The sequence below is a fragment of the Urocampus carinirostris genome, chromosome 9 (genome assembly GCF_059441175.1).
Source record: "Urocampus carinirostris isolate Australia breed hairy pipefish chromosome 9, RoL_Ucar_1.0, whole genome shotgun sequence".
NCBI lineage: Eukaryota > Metazoa > Chordata > Actinopteri > Syngnathiformes > Syngnathidae > Urocampus > Urocampus carinirostris.
Window position 1 is genome coordinate 3567364 of NC_142357.1, and position 18497 is coordinate 3585860.

General features: G+C 40.5%; 1 protein-coding gene and 2 pseudogenes across 2 annotated transcripts in view; 1 reads left to right on the top strand and 2 right to left on the bottom strand.

Moving 5' to 3' along the window:
• LOC148359118 (serine/threonine-protein phosphatase 2A 55 kDa regulatory subunit B beta isoform) overlaps positions 1-18497 on the top strand; it is a 103214-nt gene that overhangs the window by 48371 nt on the left and 36346 nt on the right. For both annotated transcript variants that reach the window (XM_088344220.1, XM_088344221.1), the window contains exon 2: positions 17590-17687. In XM_088344220.1, the coding sequence (XP_088200346.1) occupies positions 17590-17687 (98 nt within the window). The remainder of the gene's footprint in view (positions 1-17589; positions 17688-18497) is intronic.
• On the bottom strand, positions 6187-6315 carry LOC148359120 (U2 spliceosomal RNA; annotated as a pseudogene).
• LOC148359121 (U2 spliceosomal RNA) lies at positions 6560-6719 on the bottom strand (annotated as a pseudogene).

Consider the following 18497-nt stretch of genomic DNA (forward strand, 5'->3'; position numbering starts at 1 on the left):
GAAGTGGAGAGAGACATATTTGCTTCCCAGGAAAAGCTGGAGGTCAGGCACTCCTTTCCCCCCTTTTTCCTTTTTCTTTTTCATTGTATCTCTTTTTATCCTTTCCCACTTTGAGCCCCAGACAAAGCGAAAGATGGCTCGGTCCAGTTGTAACAGCACGTTTCTTTTAGGCATAAAAATTAAACTGATTGACAAAAGCATTGGGAGGATGATCGCTTTGATGATTAGGACCTTCCCCTCTATTGTCAGTTTTCTTAGTGACCAAAAAACAAGTTTTTGCTTAACTTTCCTTGTCACGTCATCCCAGTTGGTCTCGCCTCCTCCATCCGCATTGAATTTTATCCCTAGGATTTTCTGGTCTGTCTTTAACACCGTCAGCGGGAGTCCTGCCTTTTCTGTCTCTTTCCACATTCCATAAAACTTCACTTGTGATTTTTCTCTATTTAGCCTTGACCCAGACGCCCTCCCAAACAGGTCAGTCAAGTCAAGGGCTCTTTCAACAGATGCGCGGTCAGTACACAAAATATTAAAATCATCCATGTACAAAACACACTTGGTAATTTGTCCCCCACTTCCTGGGATATTGATGCCTTCGACAAATCTATCTTTTCTTAACATTTGTGCCAAAGGTTCAATGCAAAGAACATAGAGAAGGGGAGACATAGGGCAACCTTGACGTACACCGCAGTTGATCTCGATTGCTTCCGATAAATTCCCGTTAATCATGAATTTGCTGTAGATGTCTCGGTATAGCAGTCCTACCCAATTGATGTATTTTTGGGGAAAACCACATTTTTGCAATACCCTGAAGAGGTATTGGTGCGAGACTCGATCAAAGGCTTTTTCAAAGTCTAGGTTTAGGACCGCTAGTCGCATGTTTCTGTCTCTTGCATAACAAATGGTGTCACGGATCAGCATGAGACTGTCGCTGATCTTCCTTCCCACAATGGCACAGGTTTGGTCTGGATCAACCAAGTCTCCCAAGACAACAGACATTCGTGTTGCTAGAAGCTTGCTGAAAATTTTACAGTCCACGTTTAAAAGCGTTATGGGTCGCCAGTTTTTTAAGTCAATTTTGTCTCCTTTTTTGTGCAATAGAGTAACTATTCCGATTCTGAAACTGTCTGGCATATGGTCTCGACTGGAAAATTCGTTAAAAACAGTTAACAGATCTGGTGCTAAAATATCCCAAAAAGTCCGGTAAAATTCGAGGTTGAGTCCGTCCTCCCCGGGTGATTTGCCTTTTTTCATAGTCTTTATGCAATCATTCAGTTGGTCTTGGGTAAAGTCCGATGTTAAAAAGGGGTCTTGACGCACTGATCTTGAAATATGATCTAATACATGCCCCATTTCATTCTCATATGTTTCTTTCTTTTCAAATAATTTTTTGTAGTAGTCTTCGACCAATCTGGTTATTTCACTACTTTCCTTTGTTATTTGCCCGTTTTCGTTTTGAAGTTTAAAAATCCCCTCATTTTTGCCCATAATTTTTTTAAAAAAGTAGCGTGTACATTTTTCCCCTTCTTCTATTTCTCTTTCTCTGCTTCTTATTATGATGCCTTTGCTCTTTATTTCCGCCAAAGCGTTTAGTTCTTGTTTGGTCTCTTTGATTTCATCATTAAAGTCCATCCCCTTTTCTGTTAGGATGAAATAGCGTTGGAGTCTTCTTTGTAGTCCCGACATGCGTTTCATCTCTTTGAGTTTCTTGTTTTTCCCTGCATTTTTAAAAAAGGTCTGTGTTCGTTTCTTTGTCATTTCCCACCATTGTGCTCGTGAATCATACGAATCTTGAAGGGTCTGCCAGTCTTTGTACAGCTCCCTGTATTGTGCGGCTAGAGCCTCATCCTCCAGCAGGGAGCAGTTTAACTTCCACAAACCCTTCCCAACAGTCATACCTGAAGGAAATGAGAAAGAGCAGGACAGTAGCAAGTGATCCGAAAAAAAAACTGGAATTAATCTTGCATCACTCTGTGCTAAACCCCTCGTAAATATGTAGTCTATTCGAGAGGCTCTGGCATTGTCACTACTGAACCAGGTGAAGCCCTCCTCTCCTGGATGTATGGATTTGAAACAGTCCACCAGTTTAAATGTCCGGCACATGTCTTGTAATAAAGTTGATGTTTTATCTACTTTAAACTCCTCATCATTCCTCTTTCTATCCTTCCTACTTAAGATGCAATTAAAATCTCCTCCCACGATTAGTGGTTGATGGCCTAGCATATGCGACTGGATGTCCTCTAAAAGTTCGTACCTGAGTTGTCTGTCGGCATGGCCGTATATGTTAATGAGGTTAAAATCATTCCCTATATAAGAAAGTCTTGCTAAGATAGCGCGTCCGTCCCTCATCACAGTACTCCCCTTTATGATGAGTTGAGGGTTGTTTATTAAAATGGCTACCCCATCGTTACGGTTTTCATTCGAGCCACTCCATAATGACGGATATGGCCAAATCTCTTCCCACTGTTTATAATTTTTTAGAAAGGGGATGCAGCATTCCTGTAGTAAAAACACATCCGTTCTGATAGTTTTTAAGAACGATAAAACACTGTGAGCCTTAACCTTTGATCTCACACTTCTCACATTGATAGTAGAGAATGTAATGTTCATAATTGTTGTAAAAGTATTTAAACTAGTTAGACAAAACTGGGGGATCTGAGTCCATTCTTTGGTGATCATCGAGATCATCGAGAGTGTCACCTGTGTCAGACACATCACTTAAGAGTAGTACCTCATTTTGAGACTCACCGGGGAAAACTCTGGGACCCTCTGACTCTCTGTCTGTGGTTCCAGGTCTTCCCCTTTTTTCTGGGTTAGGGGGTGAGCCAGAGGACCTATCAAGGGGTCTCTTACTTCCTTGCCCACTAAGGGTCAGGTTTTTTCCCTCCCCGACTTCCTCCGTCTCAACTTCATACAGTTCCCTTGTGGGCTTATTCACCGGCAATCGGCTTTCTTCTAAATCTCTTATCTTTGTTTCTGGTTTTTTCACCACTCCCAATTTTGTCTTACTTTTACTCCTCTTTCCAGTGCCCGTATGGGTTTTTGGAGAGTCATTCGCCTTTTCGATTTGTTTGTCTTCTCCAAATCCCGGCAATGGCGTAGCAAACAAATTTGCTAATTTGAACTCTCTTCCAGGCCCTTCCTGATTAATATGTGTTTTCGGAGTGGCAGTTGCTTTTTCTATTCGTTTGTCATGTCCAAATTCAGGTATTTTATGAGAAATCGAATTAGAATTTCCAGGTTCTTCCTGTTTCAATTTTGATTCTCTGGTCTCTGCTCCAGGGGTTTTGGTAGGTACATCTGTTTTTTCAATTTGTTTGTCTTGTCCAATTTCTTTGTGCATTTTTTGATCAATTTCATTGGGTATTTCCATAACTTTATTCATTTCCTGTTCATCTTCATTGGGTATTTCTATAACTTCATTAATTTCTTGTTCATTTTCATTTTGTATTTCCATGACTTTATTAATTTCATTGTCTTTGTTATCTTTATTCACTTCATTGTCTTTGTGACATTTATTCATTTCATTATCTATGTTGTCTGACATCATTTCATTGTCTTTGTTGTCTTTGTTAACTGCCTTCCTAGCTTTCAATTTGTTAGCAAACGAATTCGGGCAGTTTCTAAAGAGGTGATTCGTTTCTCCACAGAGATTGCATTTTCTGCTATTGCTACATTCCTCAAAGGAATGTCCAATTGTTCTGCACTTTCCACAAAAAATTCGATCACATACCTCAGCCAGATGCCCATGCTCACCACATTTGCGACAGAGTTTCGGTTGCCCTTGATAGTGGATAAAGCCACGGTTTTCCCCCAGGAATATAGTCGACGGAATTTGTTTCAGTCCCTGAAAGCCCTGAGGATCTTGCTGTAGTTGGACTGGTACCCTCCAGGCACCATTCCAATAGCCTTTCTCACACCTCACCTTCATAGCCTGGCCTTTTACTGAGCAGTATCTACTCAACCAATAACAGACGTCATCAGCACTGATCATTTCACTAAACATTCTAACAACGACAATCTTGTTAGTATTATCAGTCAGCTTTTCCACTGTAAATCCTGAAAACTGGGACCTCACTCCCTCAAAGCGATTCCAAAACTCTTGATAAAGAGCTGCCGTTTCAAAACTCACATCAAAGCCTTTGCCAGAAGTCATTTTTATGACAGCATGTACCTCCTCCTTTTTAAACTTCAGAATCTTTTCAACAAACTTGTTAATAAAATCCGTCCTTGACATTCCCTCCGAAATTGCCACAACATCTTTGAGCAAGAATCTCACGCAGTTACGTCTCCGCCCGCCGGTATAATGCCCGGCCATGGCAGGACTCGGCTGCTTTACTTCTAACTATGTTAAAATGGTTAGAATTGTAAAATTAATAATTAACAATACTCTTAAAACCGACGCCAATGACAGTATAAACGCATAGAACGAGCAGTGCTAACCTGATGCGTCCACCATCAGTGACAACCCACCATCATGTCCACTGTATTTTGCGGTATATAAGGTGAAGGGTTACAAGGCCAACTTTAACATTTCTGGCTAATTTGGGGGTTTGAGGTGCGTCTTACAGTCAGGAAAAAAACTGAACTGATATTTTTGCCCCCCTCAGCTTTGCTTCATGCACAGCCATACTCGATTTTTCCACGCTGAAGTGGCCAGCAACGTTTGATCTCTACAAAATTGGCAATAGTGGATTAAATGAAGAACATATATTGCCGAATGCCACATGTGATGCTCGACTGGCGCCTTTTGTTCCTTCACCCTTGAAAACACGATGAAAGGATTTCAGATGGAAAACAGGAGGCGGCTTTTGTCTAGTTAGTGGATTTAAATTCAACGCGCTCCCTTCCCCGTGCTCCTCCTATCATTCCAAGTGTCAAGTCAGTTTCTGTCCTAAAATCTTCCCAAAAGGTTTGAAAGACAATATGTACTCCTAAATGTATCTCCAGCTTTGTTCGGTCGTCTGTCCTGTGTTGTGTCTACGTGTGGCCACGTGTTAATGAATTGACACCTAAATCACCAGTCCATTTCTGGAGCATGGCGATGCCACACACACACGCACACACCCCCACACAAATGCAATCGCAAACACACAATCTCACAAAAGGACAAAAGACTCAGACTGGCTCTCATGGGACTGATGGAGGAAAAACCAGGTTAATGAGCTTGTTCACATCAGATCTTTACAAAGAGTCATGCTCCTCTCATGAAACAAGCTGCTTTATGCTCTTTGGCTTTGTGCAGAGCTCATAAAGACTAATAAGGTGCTTTATTCTATGGCTGGCACACCAGTCGGTTAGCAGCAGGAATTGTTCAAAGTTTCGCTTTGATCTTTGGTGTAATGTGGTTCAGAATAGAAGCACTGATCAAGTCTTTAGTCTTGATGGAGACGTGATGACAATAGAAGCCTATGCTAGCCGACATGTGTGCTTACTGCTGATGGATGTGCGTGACGTCAAGCAGGAAGCAAGAGCAAGAAGTCACACGTGGCTTCACACAATTTATGGCTTTTATTTGATTACTCTACTGTTGAAGAAAATGTGTTTTTGGCATTGATATGACACGGAGTTAAACCACCAAAGAAGGACTACGACAACAGCAGACCTGTTATTTACATTGTTGGGACTAACTGTTACAAAAAACGCGGTCCCTGAACGCAATTACCATATTTTCGGCACTAAGGCTGGATTCTAAGGCACATCCTAAAAAGATCCGTAGTAAGGGCTACCATATTTACTGTTGCACATACACTTAGGATGTATCATAGTGCTATGATTGATGCGTAAATAAATGTTGCAAATCGCCATACATTTTATATAATGGGAATTGAAAGCCGTAAAAGTGGGGTTTTGAAGGGTTATTGTTCTATCTTCGTTATTCATTATCCATTATCCGTTATAGGCCAGTTCATAATACGCTACAAGGCCTAGGAGCCGGGACACTTACTCTCAGCCAGAAGGCCAAGCTAAGGTCCTAGCCCTAAAGCCTTGCTGCGATCATTGCGCACGAAGTTTACAGTTCAAACACGAATGGGGTTTTTAAGGGTTATTGTTCTATCTTCGTTATTCATTATCCATTATCCGTTATCGGTCAGTTCATAATACGCTACAAAGCCAAGGAGCCGGGACTCTTACTCTCAGCCAAAAGGCCAAGCTAAGGTCCTAGCCCTTAAACCTTGCTGCGATCATTGCAAATGCACCGTTCCCGGAGGTACTGCAATACCGGGCCGATGCGTGGAGTGGACAGAGCAAGCTCTTATTCCATCTCCAGATTGCAAAAATCTGTGCTCACTACAAGCCGGCAAAAGGCCAAGCTAAGGACATAGCATCACAGTTGTTCATGATCATGGTATCTCCAAGGCCAAGCTAAGGACCTAGCATCAAAGCTTTGAATTTGGGGGGGGGGGGGGTTTTAAGGGTTATTGTTCTATCTTCGTTATTCATTATCCATTATCCGTTATCGGTCAGTTCATAATACGCTACAAAGCCTAGGAGCCGGGACACTTACTCTTAGCCAAAAGGCCAAGCTAAGGTCCTTGCCCTAAAGCCTTGCTGCGATCATTGCGAATGCACCGTTCCCGGAGGTACTGCAATACCGGGCCGATGCGTGGAGCGGACAGAGCAAGCTCCTATTCCATCTCCAGATTGCAAAAATCAAAGATCATGGCAAAAGGCCAAGCTAAGGCCAAGCTAAGGACCTAGCATCAATGCCTAGCTAGTATAAGAGCACCATATCCTAACCACTGCGGAATGCACCGTTCCCGGAGGTACTGCAATACCGGGCCTATGCATCGGTATAAGGACGGGTGGGGGTTTTGGGGTTTTTAAGGGTTATTGATCTATCTTCGTTATTCATTATCCATTATCCGTTATCGGTCAGTTCATAATACGCTACAAAGCCTAGGAGCCGGGACACTTACTCTCAGCCAAAAGGCCAAGCTAAGGTCCTAGCCCTAAAGCCTTGCTGCGATCATTGCGAATGGTGCTGAAACAAAACCACAAGACCACTTGTGATACAAATGACATATTGAAAAAAAATGATTTTATGTCATTATCCCACCTTTGTTACTTACGGTGCCAGAGAAAAATGTTAGAGAATGGATAAAACAGAGTTGTCCTGAATGATATAAATAACTAAAGAAAAAAAGCTTGAAAAGGGAAACAACTCTTTGGTGCAACTGATGATAATTTGGACCTAGTATTTATCTATATCTTTCTGTCTGACTTTCTGTTTTCTCCACAACTTTTGTTTCTGGTACTGTGAATAAAAATAATGTGATAATTAGGCTTTGGAAGTAAAAAAAAAAAACATCTAAGAGCGTTACGTAAATAGGATACAAAGAAAATTGATTTGCATTTTACAGTTACACAAAAGAAATAAGTAATCTTCATTACAGGTACAATTAGTTGAAATAAGGATTACTTTTAAGGATTAGTACTGCATTAAAAAGGGGCAGCACGGCAGCGTAATGTTAGCACGTGTGCGGCACTGTTCTGAGGTCATGAGATCGAATCTTCCCTTGTGGTGTTTGCTTGTTCTCCCCGTGCTTGCCTGGGTTTCCTCCCACATTCCAAAAAACACGTTTGTCAGGTTAATTTTCCGGTCCAAATTGTCCCTAGGTGTGAAAGAGGGAGTGAGTTGTCTGTCTCCATGTGTCCTGCGACTGGCTTGCAACCGGTTCAGGATGTCCCCTGCCCACTGCTCGAAGATAGCTGGGATGGGTTCCAAATCCCCCACGACACTACTGAGAATAAGCGGTGCAGATAATGGATGGATGGATTATATTAAAAAGTATATTTATGTATACATAATGTGGCAATATTTTAATTGTGTATCTTAATTCCAATCACTGACACGAGACAAAGATAGATAAGGTGTACTTGCGTGCATCTATGTAATTCTGTACCGATGGACAACTTATCCACCACCATTTGTTTGTCAGACTCTGCAGGTGTAAGCACTTTTCTTTTTGTCTGTCTTATTTTATTTTATTTCTTTTTTATTGTAACACTCATTTTGTTGACTTGACGCATGCTTGCAGTTTTAGTGACTGTCGCTGGCTATGTGTGTGCGTATTAGTGCAGTTGTGCAACAAGTCATTGTCAAGTCATTTTTATTTGTATAGCCCTTAATCACAAATAGTCTCAAAGGGCTTCACAAGTTATTACATATAAGAAGTTTAGGTTATTCGTATGCTATAGAGTAGAAATAAGTTTTAAGCTTAGATTTAAACATTTCCACTGAGGTTGCAGATCGGATCTCAGGGGGAAGAGCATTCCACAACATTGGTGATGGAGAACGCTCTCGAACCAGCGGAACACTTCTTGGCTCTTGGGATCACCAGGAGACCGGCGCTCTCGGAACGAAGGCTTCGGGCCGGGACATAGGGGGAAATCAGATCTGAAAGATATGAGGGGGAAAGTCCATGTATGATTTTGTATAGTAATAGGAGAACCTTAAAATTGCATCTTAGGCTAACAGGGAGCCAATGCAGGTTAGCCAAAATTGGGGTGATGTGATCGTACTTTTTTGTCCTAGTTAAAAGCCTCGCTGCAGCATTTTGTACCAGCTGAAGACTCTTGAGTCTGGTCATCGGAAGACCGGAAAGTAGTGCATTACAGTAGTCGAGACGGGAGGTAACAAACTCGTGAATTATAATTTCGGCATCCGACTGAGAAAGTATAGGACGAATTTTAGCAATGTTAAGGAGATGAAAGTAAGCGGTTCTAGTAATTTTCTTCACATGTGTTTGAAAGGACAGATCGGGGTCAAAAATGACACCTACATTTTTAAGTGAGTCGCTCTGTGTGATGTGGCAATTGTCGATGTTCACAGCGGTTTTAGAGAATAAGTCACGGGACTTAGATGGACCAATAACTAACTTTTCAGTCTTTTCAGAGTTAAGGCGCAGGAAATTGAGTGACATCCACTCTTTTATCTCAGTGAGGCAGGCCTCCAAATTTCCACAGTTTAGTGTGGCAGATTCCTCCATCGGGAGATAGAGTTGAGTGTCATCTGCGTAGCAATGGAAACTGATATTATACTTGCGAATAATATCACCTAGTGGAAGCATATAAATGCTGAAGAGAAGGGGGCCAAGCACTGAACCTTGCGGAACACCACAGGTAACACTAAAAGGCTCAGATGTCAATTCGCCATATTTAACGCAGTGTGTCCTATCTGAGAGGTAGGATCTGAACCATAAGAGGACGTTTCCTGAGAGACCAATCCATTTTTCCAACCGTTCTAGCAAGATATTATGGTCCACTGTGTCAAAGCAAAAGTGATGATGCGCCAGAGTCCATTGCCCGTAGGAGATGATTGGTTACCTTAATCAGAGCTGTCTCAGTAGAGTGGTTAGCCCTGAATCCTGATTGCATCGATTCAAAGAGATTGTTCTCGGACATGAAGTCATTCAGCTGCTGTGCCACTACTTTTTCAAGTATTTTAGAAAGAAACGGTAGGTTTGACACAGGTCTATAATTACATAAGTTTTCTGGATCAAGGTTGGGTCGTTTCAGTGTGGGTTTAATGACGGCGGACTTAAAAGCCGCTGGAACTACACCTGAGGAGAGTGATATGTTTAAAATATTTAGAACTGAAGGTGCAAGAACGCCAAAGAGACCTTTAATAAGTGAACCTGGAAGCGGGTCGAACTGGCAAGTCGTCGGTTTGGCCGTATTCACCATCTGTTTAAGATTATCGAGTGACAGTTCACTAAAACGGGACAAAATCCCTGGACAGCCACCATGTCGCGCATCTATAGATTTGAGTGCTTTAGTATGTGTTGAATTAATACTGTCTTTAGCGATTTCTTCCTGTATTCTTTGGATCTTCTTAGTAAAGAAGACCATTATGTCGTGGGCAGAATGAGTGGAGCTATCTGGGATAGTCTGTTGCCTTGTAAGCGATGCTACAGTGTCGAAAAGGACCTTGGGATTGTTCTTTTGTGACGCAATCACCTTCGAAAGGTAGGCTGATTTTGCAGAGGCCAGGGCCGCTTTATACTTCAACAAACTATCACACCAGATTTGATGGAAAACCTCAAGCTTGGTAGCGCGCCATTTTCTTTCAGATTTCCTGCATTCTCGTTTAAGGGATCTAGTTTCATCATTAAACCAAGGCGTGCGTCTTTTAGGTCGTGATTTAAGCCGGATGGGCGCTACAGAATCCAGGGCACTAGCCAGGGTAGCATTGAATTCATTTATGAACAGTGATGAGTTTAGGGACATTTTGCAAATTAGATTGTCTTCCTTTTGTATTTTGTTGATTGTTGTTCAAAATTCACTGTATGATCACTGTATTCTTATGCAGTGAGAATGTTTTACTCCGTTTTCGTAATCGTAGTCAATGAGCATCCGAGACACTTGTTAAGTAGAACACCAGTCAATCTGAGATGAATGGACAGCCTAGTAAATCTGAATACCCGATTGTCAAGAAGTTTGGCACCCCCACTTCTAACACGTAAAATTTGAACTTGGAAACAAAAAATCCCAGAAGTTGGTTGGAAATTTAGTATGTAAACAATATTGGATTCTTTATGTTCCCCTGATGTGAAAAATACAGAGAATATCTTGTCTACCATGTGAAAAAGAAGGTTTTATTTTTGCTTTATAAACTCTACTTAGTGGTTAAAATTTGAGCATTCTTGTGGTACCTTACTTTGGTTTCTTCCAATTATTTTCTGAGGTTCATAGATACTTTATCTTGAACAAAAGTTTTTAAAGTTATTTTTGTTATTTTATTTTGTCTTTTATTATTATATTTGGGATTGGGATAATCCAAAAGTAATCTAAAGTAACCAAGTTACATTACTGCAATATTATGGTATTTGGATTATGTTACTGATTACATTTTTAACAGGTAGTAACTGTATCAGATTGCATTTAAAAAGTAACCCCCCAACACTGGTGATACCTATATAAAATGGATTGCTTTAATTTCTATTTAAATAGAATATGTCCTAATTTGCTATGAACTGGCGTGGTAAATTGCAAAAGATTCATAATATTTTGTAGGACTGTAGGAATATTTTTAGGATCCCGACTTTCATTTTCTTTTTTTTTCAAATCTCTCAACCTGTAAGCACTTTTGAAAAAAAAACTTGTTTCTATCATAGTTCATGTATTTTTGCCCATTTTTAAATCAACGCTGTTTAATTGATTACGTTTTGTTTTTACCCATAGGAGGCGTTAAATAATACACACTGTCCCTTTAATGGACCTTACCATCAAATATACATTATTTTAAATTAGAGAGAGAGAAAATACAATATACAATACACAATTTACACCACAGATAAAGAACAGTATAGATTGTTTGCATATGTTCAGTATGGCAAAACACAGAAACAGTGAAGAATATATTAGATATGGATTTCATTATCTTGAATACAAAGGAGGATCAAAACATTAATGTGTTGTGCAATTTATCTCAGCCGTTAAACTTTTTTATTTTAATGTTTGTGTTATGTTTTGCGGGTGGACCCATGTTAAAGAAAGTCGGAAATGAGGCACAGAGAGGTGAAATTATGGATGGTATTTGATAACAAAACCAGAAACAAAGAACGAGCGGCAAGGTGAGTGGGGGGTTAGCGCGCAGCCACACAGTGCGGAGGTTCATGGTTCAAGTCCAGCTACAGGCATTCGAATGCTCTCGCCGTGACTGCGTAGGTTTCCTCCAGGCACTCAGATTTTCTCTCACATTTCAAATACATGCATGTCAGGTTGCTAGGTGTGTCCAAAATGTTCCGAGGTATGAGTAAGCATGTGAATTTGTTGTCTGTCTTTGTGTGCCCTGCAACTGGCTGGTAACCAGTTCAGGGGGTCGCCTGCCCACTGCCCAGAGATAGCTGGGATGGGCTCCACCCTACCGAGGATAAGCGGTCCAGATAATAGATGGATGGATGGAACAAACAAAATAGGGTCACAAACCAAATAATATGTCCAAACAAAGTCAAACCTGACAATATCCAAACCGGAAATCGAGATGCAAGGAACAAAGTAACAACAAAAAACATCCCCCTGCGTGGCAGGGGAAATGCAATGACCCGACCTAGTGTGCAGTCCGAGTAGTCAATATAAAGGACAAGAATAATTAGGGATAGGTGGGTGGAGTTTGGGCTCCGGTGTGGCGCGCTCTGGGGCAAGGTGGAATGGTGGATCCTAACAGTTTCTGCATATTGAGAATTAAAGTAAATAGTACTTTGTTTTGTTTCTGCTGGTCATCAATACATTTGAGAAGTGAAATTTCTTTCTTTGGTTGCAGCTTGTAATTAGGGTAGGGTGGTGGGTCCAGAAATCATATTTGTTTACAACAACTGATGTAAACACTCATAGTAAATGCATAACGACATTTCTAATTATTGGCATTTTATTTACATTTTGGAGATACCTGGCATTCTTGACAGTAAGGGAAATATTATGACTATTATGACTTGCTCAGTCTCGGTTATCATAGTGAAAACAAAGCAAATACACCAAAAAGTCTGATCCTTTGACATAGGCAGCTCAGGATGAACGCTTTAATCCGGCCCGCACCTCTCCTGCAAAAAGTATTCTAACTATTGCACTCTATTCTCCATATTCACAGTGTGTCCCAAAATCCCTTTCCTTGCAGTCATACTTTGCTCATTTGTCCAACACAACACAGACTGTAATCAAACTGGCTTTGTGTTGAATGTCACAGGGAGGGGCGCTCTAGACCTGAGCGACTACTTTTGCCTGCACCGAGAGGAGGATCTGTGCAATCATTTATTGACCTACTTAGTGCAACAATACCTCCACCCATGCTGAATACGTCATTCCCCCCCTCTTCTCCATCACCGACAATTCTGTTGTGTCCCCTTCAGTTTGTCTGACGGATGGGCCCGTGTCTATAAATAAATTCAATATCACAGCACCCCGCTTATTTTCCTGGATCCCTATCGCTTTTCAGAATCAATAATACATATCTGGATTTCCATCTAGTTTGTGGAGCTACAATTCGATACTGAATAGTAGGTGTGGATGTTTTTCAACTGGTGAATGGAAACAAGAAGAGATTTATAGGAGCTTGTTGCCACACAGCAGCATGCCGACATGTGTGATTACTGCTGATGGATGTGCGTGACGTCAAGCAAGAAGCACTGACCTCTCCATGTCCATGTCACACCTGGCTTCACACAATTTATGGCCTTTATTTGATTACTCTCTACTGTTGAAGAAAATGTGTCTGTAGACCAGTGGTTCTTAACCCTTTTGGAGCGATCAAACCCCACCAGTTTCATATGTGAATTCACTAAACCCCTACTATATATATATATATATATATATATATATATATATATATATATATATATATATATATATATATATATATATATATATATATATATATATATATATATATATATATATATATATACCATAGCCATATCCCCCTAGTGGAAGGTGGCTAGAGTCAAGAACATTTACATTTCTAGTCACCTAATCACTCCCAACACATCAGTTGGGTTGATCGAGGGGGCTGGGAATCCCCTCCTCTGTATAAATCTCCCAGAAAGAGTCAGAAATGTAAATTGTGTAACGTAAAAAAAAAAAAAAATATATATATATATATATATATATATATATATATATATATATATATATATATATATATATATATATATATATATATATATATATATATATATATGTATATAGGCCCCCCTCTTTTGTCAAAATCTCCATACCAGGAGAAGAAAACCATGGTGGTGACAGAAGTAATAAGGTCGGAGCAGGAACGGCATACTATCAAAGCAGTTTCCCGGAGCAGACAGCTGGCGGCTGGTGAACTCTGGAAGGTGTCATTGACAGGCGTATGTCTTGGCCCGACCTGTGGAAGATCCCTCAAACCAGGATCAGCTTCCTTATCCGAGCAACTTACAAAACGCTACCTTGCTTCCAAAATTTCCACCTGTGGTTCACCAATAAAGATATCTGCCCCCTATGTAGTACTTTCAATACTAGCCTTCAGCACACCCTCTTGGGCTGCAAGTCGTCACTGTCCCAAGGCTGCTACAAATGGCAGCAAGACACTGTTCTGAGAAAGCTGGCAGAGGTGGTAGAAGCATTGAGACAGAAGGCAAACAGCCGGATAGCTACCCAATTAAGATACACCATCCAGTTCTCAAGGGCTGGCGAAAACATCACTGCCCCCCACCCATCAAACATGAGAAGGCTCCTCTCACCCGACATAGAATGGAAGATTATAGTTGACTTCAAGAGGCAGTTGCATTTTCCCAGGGAGATGACTGAAACATCATTGCGGCCATCGATGGTGTGGTCGGTAGCCAGCAAGTCGGTCCTCCTGGTGGGTCTAACTGTCCTGTGGGATGAGGGAATAGAGGAGGTATACGAGAGGAAACGGGCCGAATAAGAAGAATGGCCAGCCGAATGCTGGGAGGCGGTCTGGAAGACCACTGTATGCCTAGTTGAGGTGGGTTGCACATGTGTTGTGGGCTCGTCAACTTTTCACCTGCTCAGATACCTGGGTTGTAAAGAAGCTGCCTTCCGGAAAGCAAGAAAGGAGCTGGCAGAGGAGGAAGAAAAGGACAACTTCTGGTTGTTGGTGCGAAGAAAGGATAGGAGCTGGGGGCCGTCAAGCAACAACACCTAGGGCATCAGGAAGCAAAACATCAATGACCGGTGGTCCCCAGCTGATGACCCATCCAGGCCCAAGTGTTATATCAGGGGGAAAGGGTCCAAATGCAGACACACAATCTTTTACGGTAAAAGTAATCTGAATTTCTATTGGTTCAATTCAGTAGTTGGGCACCTGCACCCTCCATATTTACAGCCTTGGCCATGTTCTATGTATCTGTCTCTGAATACACCTGGAGCAGATTGGATAGCTCTATAAAAGTTTGATTGTGATCTAGATCATCAAATAAGCTGTGTTGGGGAGGAAGACTTATGAAGAGCAAAGTTTCCAGCCCCTATTATGTTTTTTTGGTCACTTTCAAGAAAGTGGCTACATTGCCAGTATTAATACCTTCAAATAAGTTATGGTATCGGTTTGACACCATTATCTAGTATTGGTACTCCACTTGGCAATTGCTAGTAATGCTAAACTGCTTTAAAAAATCTTTTTTTTCCTAACCCAAGTATTTTCTTGAGTTGTTCTTCCTTTACTGAAGACATAATTTCACCATCCTGCAAATAAAAGTAATTTTTCATGGAAAATATACAAGGTTATAAATCTCTTTGCGATAATCAAATAGGAATTCCGTCAGTGACAGAGATTGGAAATTTCTCATTTAGAGCTTTCGGCTTCACTGGCTTTTACGGTCTTTTCTTTCTGCCAAATGACTGAAGGACGTACTGGTGTGCAAATTCGCTCAGGGACGTCCATCAATTACTGTTTCCCCTCAGCGATTCAATGGGTTAATGATGAGTACTAGTGAGGAAGACTTGGAAGAGTGGGAGAGTTTACCCGGTTGAAAAGAAAACCTTGGATGCTGAATGTTATCTTCTCATTTTGTTAATGCACTGATGACTTGGTCTTGATTGGAGTGTGAGTGAAATGAGATGAAGACTATCACGCTGTGACTATCTGCCCATTTTGTTACTGGATTCCTGATTAAAATGTTAGCAAACCTACCCCCACCCTGCGATTGATCTGAATCCCCTTCAACAATAAAGCATGCCATTCAACTCAGCCATGTACATTACGTGAAGATATATCACATTGGTCTGTTCCCACTACATCAATTGCCATCCTTCGCCTGCATAATTAGAAAAGCATTTCATCACTCAATTTCTGCACTGTTGCTGAATTTCAGTGCGCATCAGCAACAAAAGTCTGAGCGCAATTGGTACACAGGCATGTACGCATATGATGGCTGCTTGAGATGGAAATGGTCTCCATAGCAACATCCCCCCTGTCTTCTGTGCACAAAAAGGTCCACAGAGGGTGTGGGGAGATACCAAACAACTATTGCTCTTCTCTCGCACGCGCTTCTGACTAAAAGTAATTGTCGCTATTACACAGAGAACACTTCTGTAGTAGTAGCTGTTGTGCGAGGGGAAAATCTACTACATTTTGCCTATGAGATACATTAATATGTATCGTATGGTCCGGAATATAAGGCACACATAAAAACCCAAATTTGCCACATATTCAAAGGTGCGCCTTGTAACCTGGGGCACATTATAGACCAGGAATATATGAAATATAATTGCAAATGCATGGTTAAAATGCTTCTACATATGGTAACCATTTGTGAATCAATTCCTAGATGTGAAACCAGATTTCCAAATAATAATGTTCTATCTAAGTATTTTTCTGCTCCGACTGTAGTTTTAATTTCATGCACCTTATAGTCTGTGCGCCTGAATGTAAAAAATATTTCACAAAGGATATATTTTTGAAGGTGCACTTTGTAATCAGGTGCACCTTATAGTCTGAAAAGATATGGTACTTGGCCATTTTGTCTGCTAATATATTTACAGTATTTATATATTTTTAGTGGTTTTCTGTAGGACAAACATGACACAAACATCCTAAACCTTTTCCAATACTTATAAATAGAATATTAATTGACTCATTTTCTGTATGAATGGCTTTCTTTTTTAATTCAGGGAAGGATTTTTGCTGTTCGTCTTAGAAATTCCCCATTTCACTTAACTGACTTCAGCACATATTTAAGCAATAAACAAACTAAAGGCTAAATCTCAATATATCATGCAAACATTTTCAATGACACATTTCTAAGTGTCACCGCTACATTGAATCAGTCACTCCTCAAAGTGAAGCAAGGCACACCAGTGTCAATTGAATATGCGAGGCCAAAATATTTTTATTCGATGAAAAGCAGATAATAAGGGACTGAAAAGCCATAAACATGCGTGGGTTGATTCACTTTAGCAAAATTAATGATATCCAAATGTTCCCCATGTTTTACAAGCTACAGCCCAATCATTAATTGTTCTCCATTGTGCATTGTTTAGATTTTTTCAACTGCTCTTTTGAATGGGTCACACTGTGGCACTTGTATCCAAATGATGTCATCTTCATTTTCCTAGTCATCAGGCTGCCAAGCACTTTGGTCGATAGACTTGCCCGGATATGCAGCCAGACGACTGGCAGTGCTGATATAGCCGTTGTTTGAAATGGTACTTTGTCTCCATCTTGCGGTGGGATGTTTTTACGATTGTATTTTTTTTTTTTTTATTTAAGGGGAAAACCGTAGTTTCTGTGATGGCACCGTATGACCGTAGTGGGTTAAAGAAAACCATACTCATTACGGCAAAACCGTAGTACTTGGCAGGTATGGTTTTACAACCAGATTAGATGTGGCACTTCAATATAATAGAGACTTAAAAAATAAAAACAAGACAAATGAATGTCAGGATAAATAAGCCAAAATGTTTACAAGGTAGTGCTTGAAGAATGGTTTAGGGTGTAATGATTGAAATGTGGCTGTTATGGCATCATCCTGAAGATTTCAGCCATTTGCCAACGTCATGATTGTCTTTGGCAAATGATTGAGTATTCATTTCCCCCTGTCTGATACACCCTGCGTACATGCACGCTGACATTTTCCGTTCACTCTGTGTGTGCTGCAGCTGACATTATCTCGACAGTGGAGTTCAACTCATCGGGGGAGCTGTTGGCCACCGGGGACAAAGGAGGCAGAGTAGTCGTTTTCCAGAGGGAGCCGGAGGTAGGAAAGAGTCACCTCGCAATGACAGTCTTCAATGTACTTTGAAAAATAACTAACAAGCCTGGCATCCTATGCAATCTCTCTCAGGTGTCGAATATTAAAAACCATAAGAGGCAGAATACATTTATCAGGAGTTTCCTTTCCTTCTACATACCTGTATATACTTTAAAAAAACAATTCAGTGTCATCAGTGAATCCTTTTAATACAATTACAAAATATTCTGTCTTGTACAGAAAATGGTTGGCTGTGTGTTTTGTAATATAGCAACTTACTCCAAAATTAGTATCAATGGAATGGGCATAACTTTAAATTATTTAATACCTAAAAATGAATCCAGTATCTGCGTGATACCGATACCTTGTTTCGCTGATTGCCTATCCTGACTGGTAAAGATAATTTGAAAGTTTTTCTGTGAGAATTTCAATGAATCCCTTTTAACATAAAGGTAACAATAGAAATTCTGTCAAATTTTGTGTTATGTACCTAACAGGGAGCTTGTTTTTGGGAAGAAAAAAAACAAATGTCAATCCCCTGCCACAAAACTGTATAAGAGAGGGACAATATTAGATCATTTACAGTTGTGTTTGTTTTCTTGTTTTTTTCTCTACAATATTTTATGGCACTGGTCTTGTATTTAATATGAGTGAGGGTGGATTCTTATTTTTCAGACTGATACCGTTAGTTGACTTCTTAGTTGAGTAATCTTCAATATTGACACAAACATTATAGATGGGCAATCACCCATTCCAGGAATCTGTATCAGTGCAAAAATAGCCTTTTGAAAGGCATCAGTACTCACACTGGTAGCT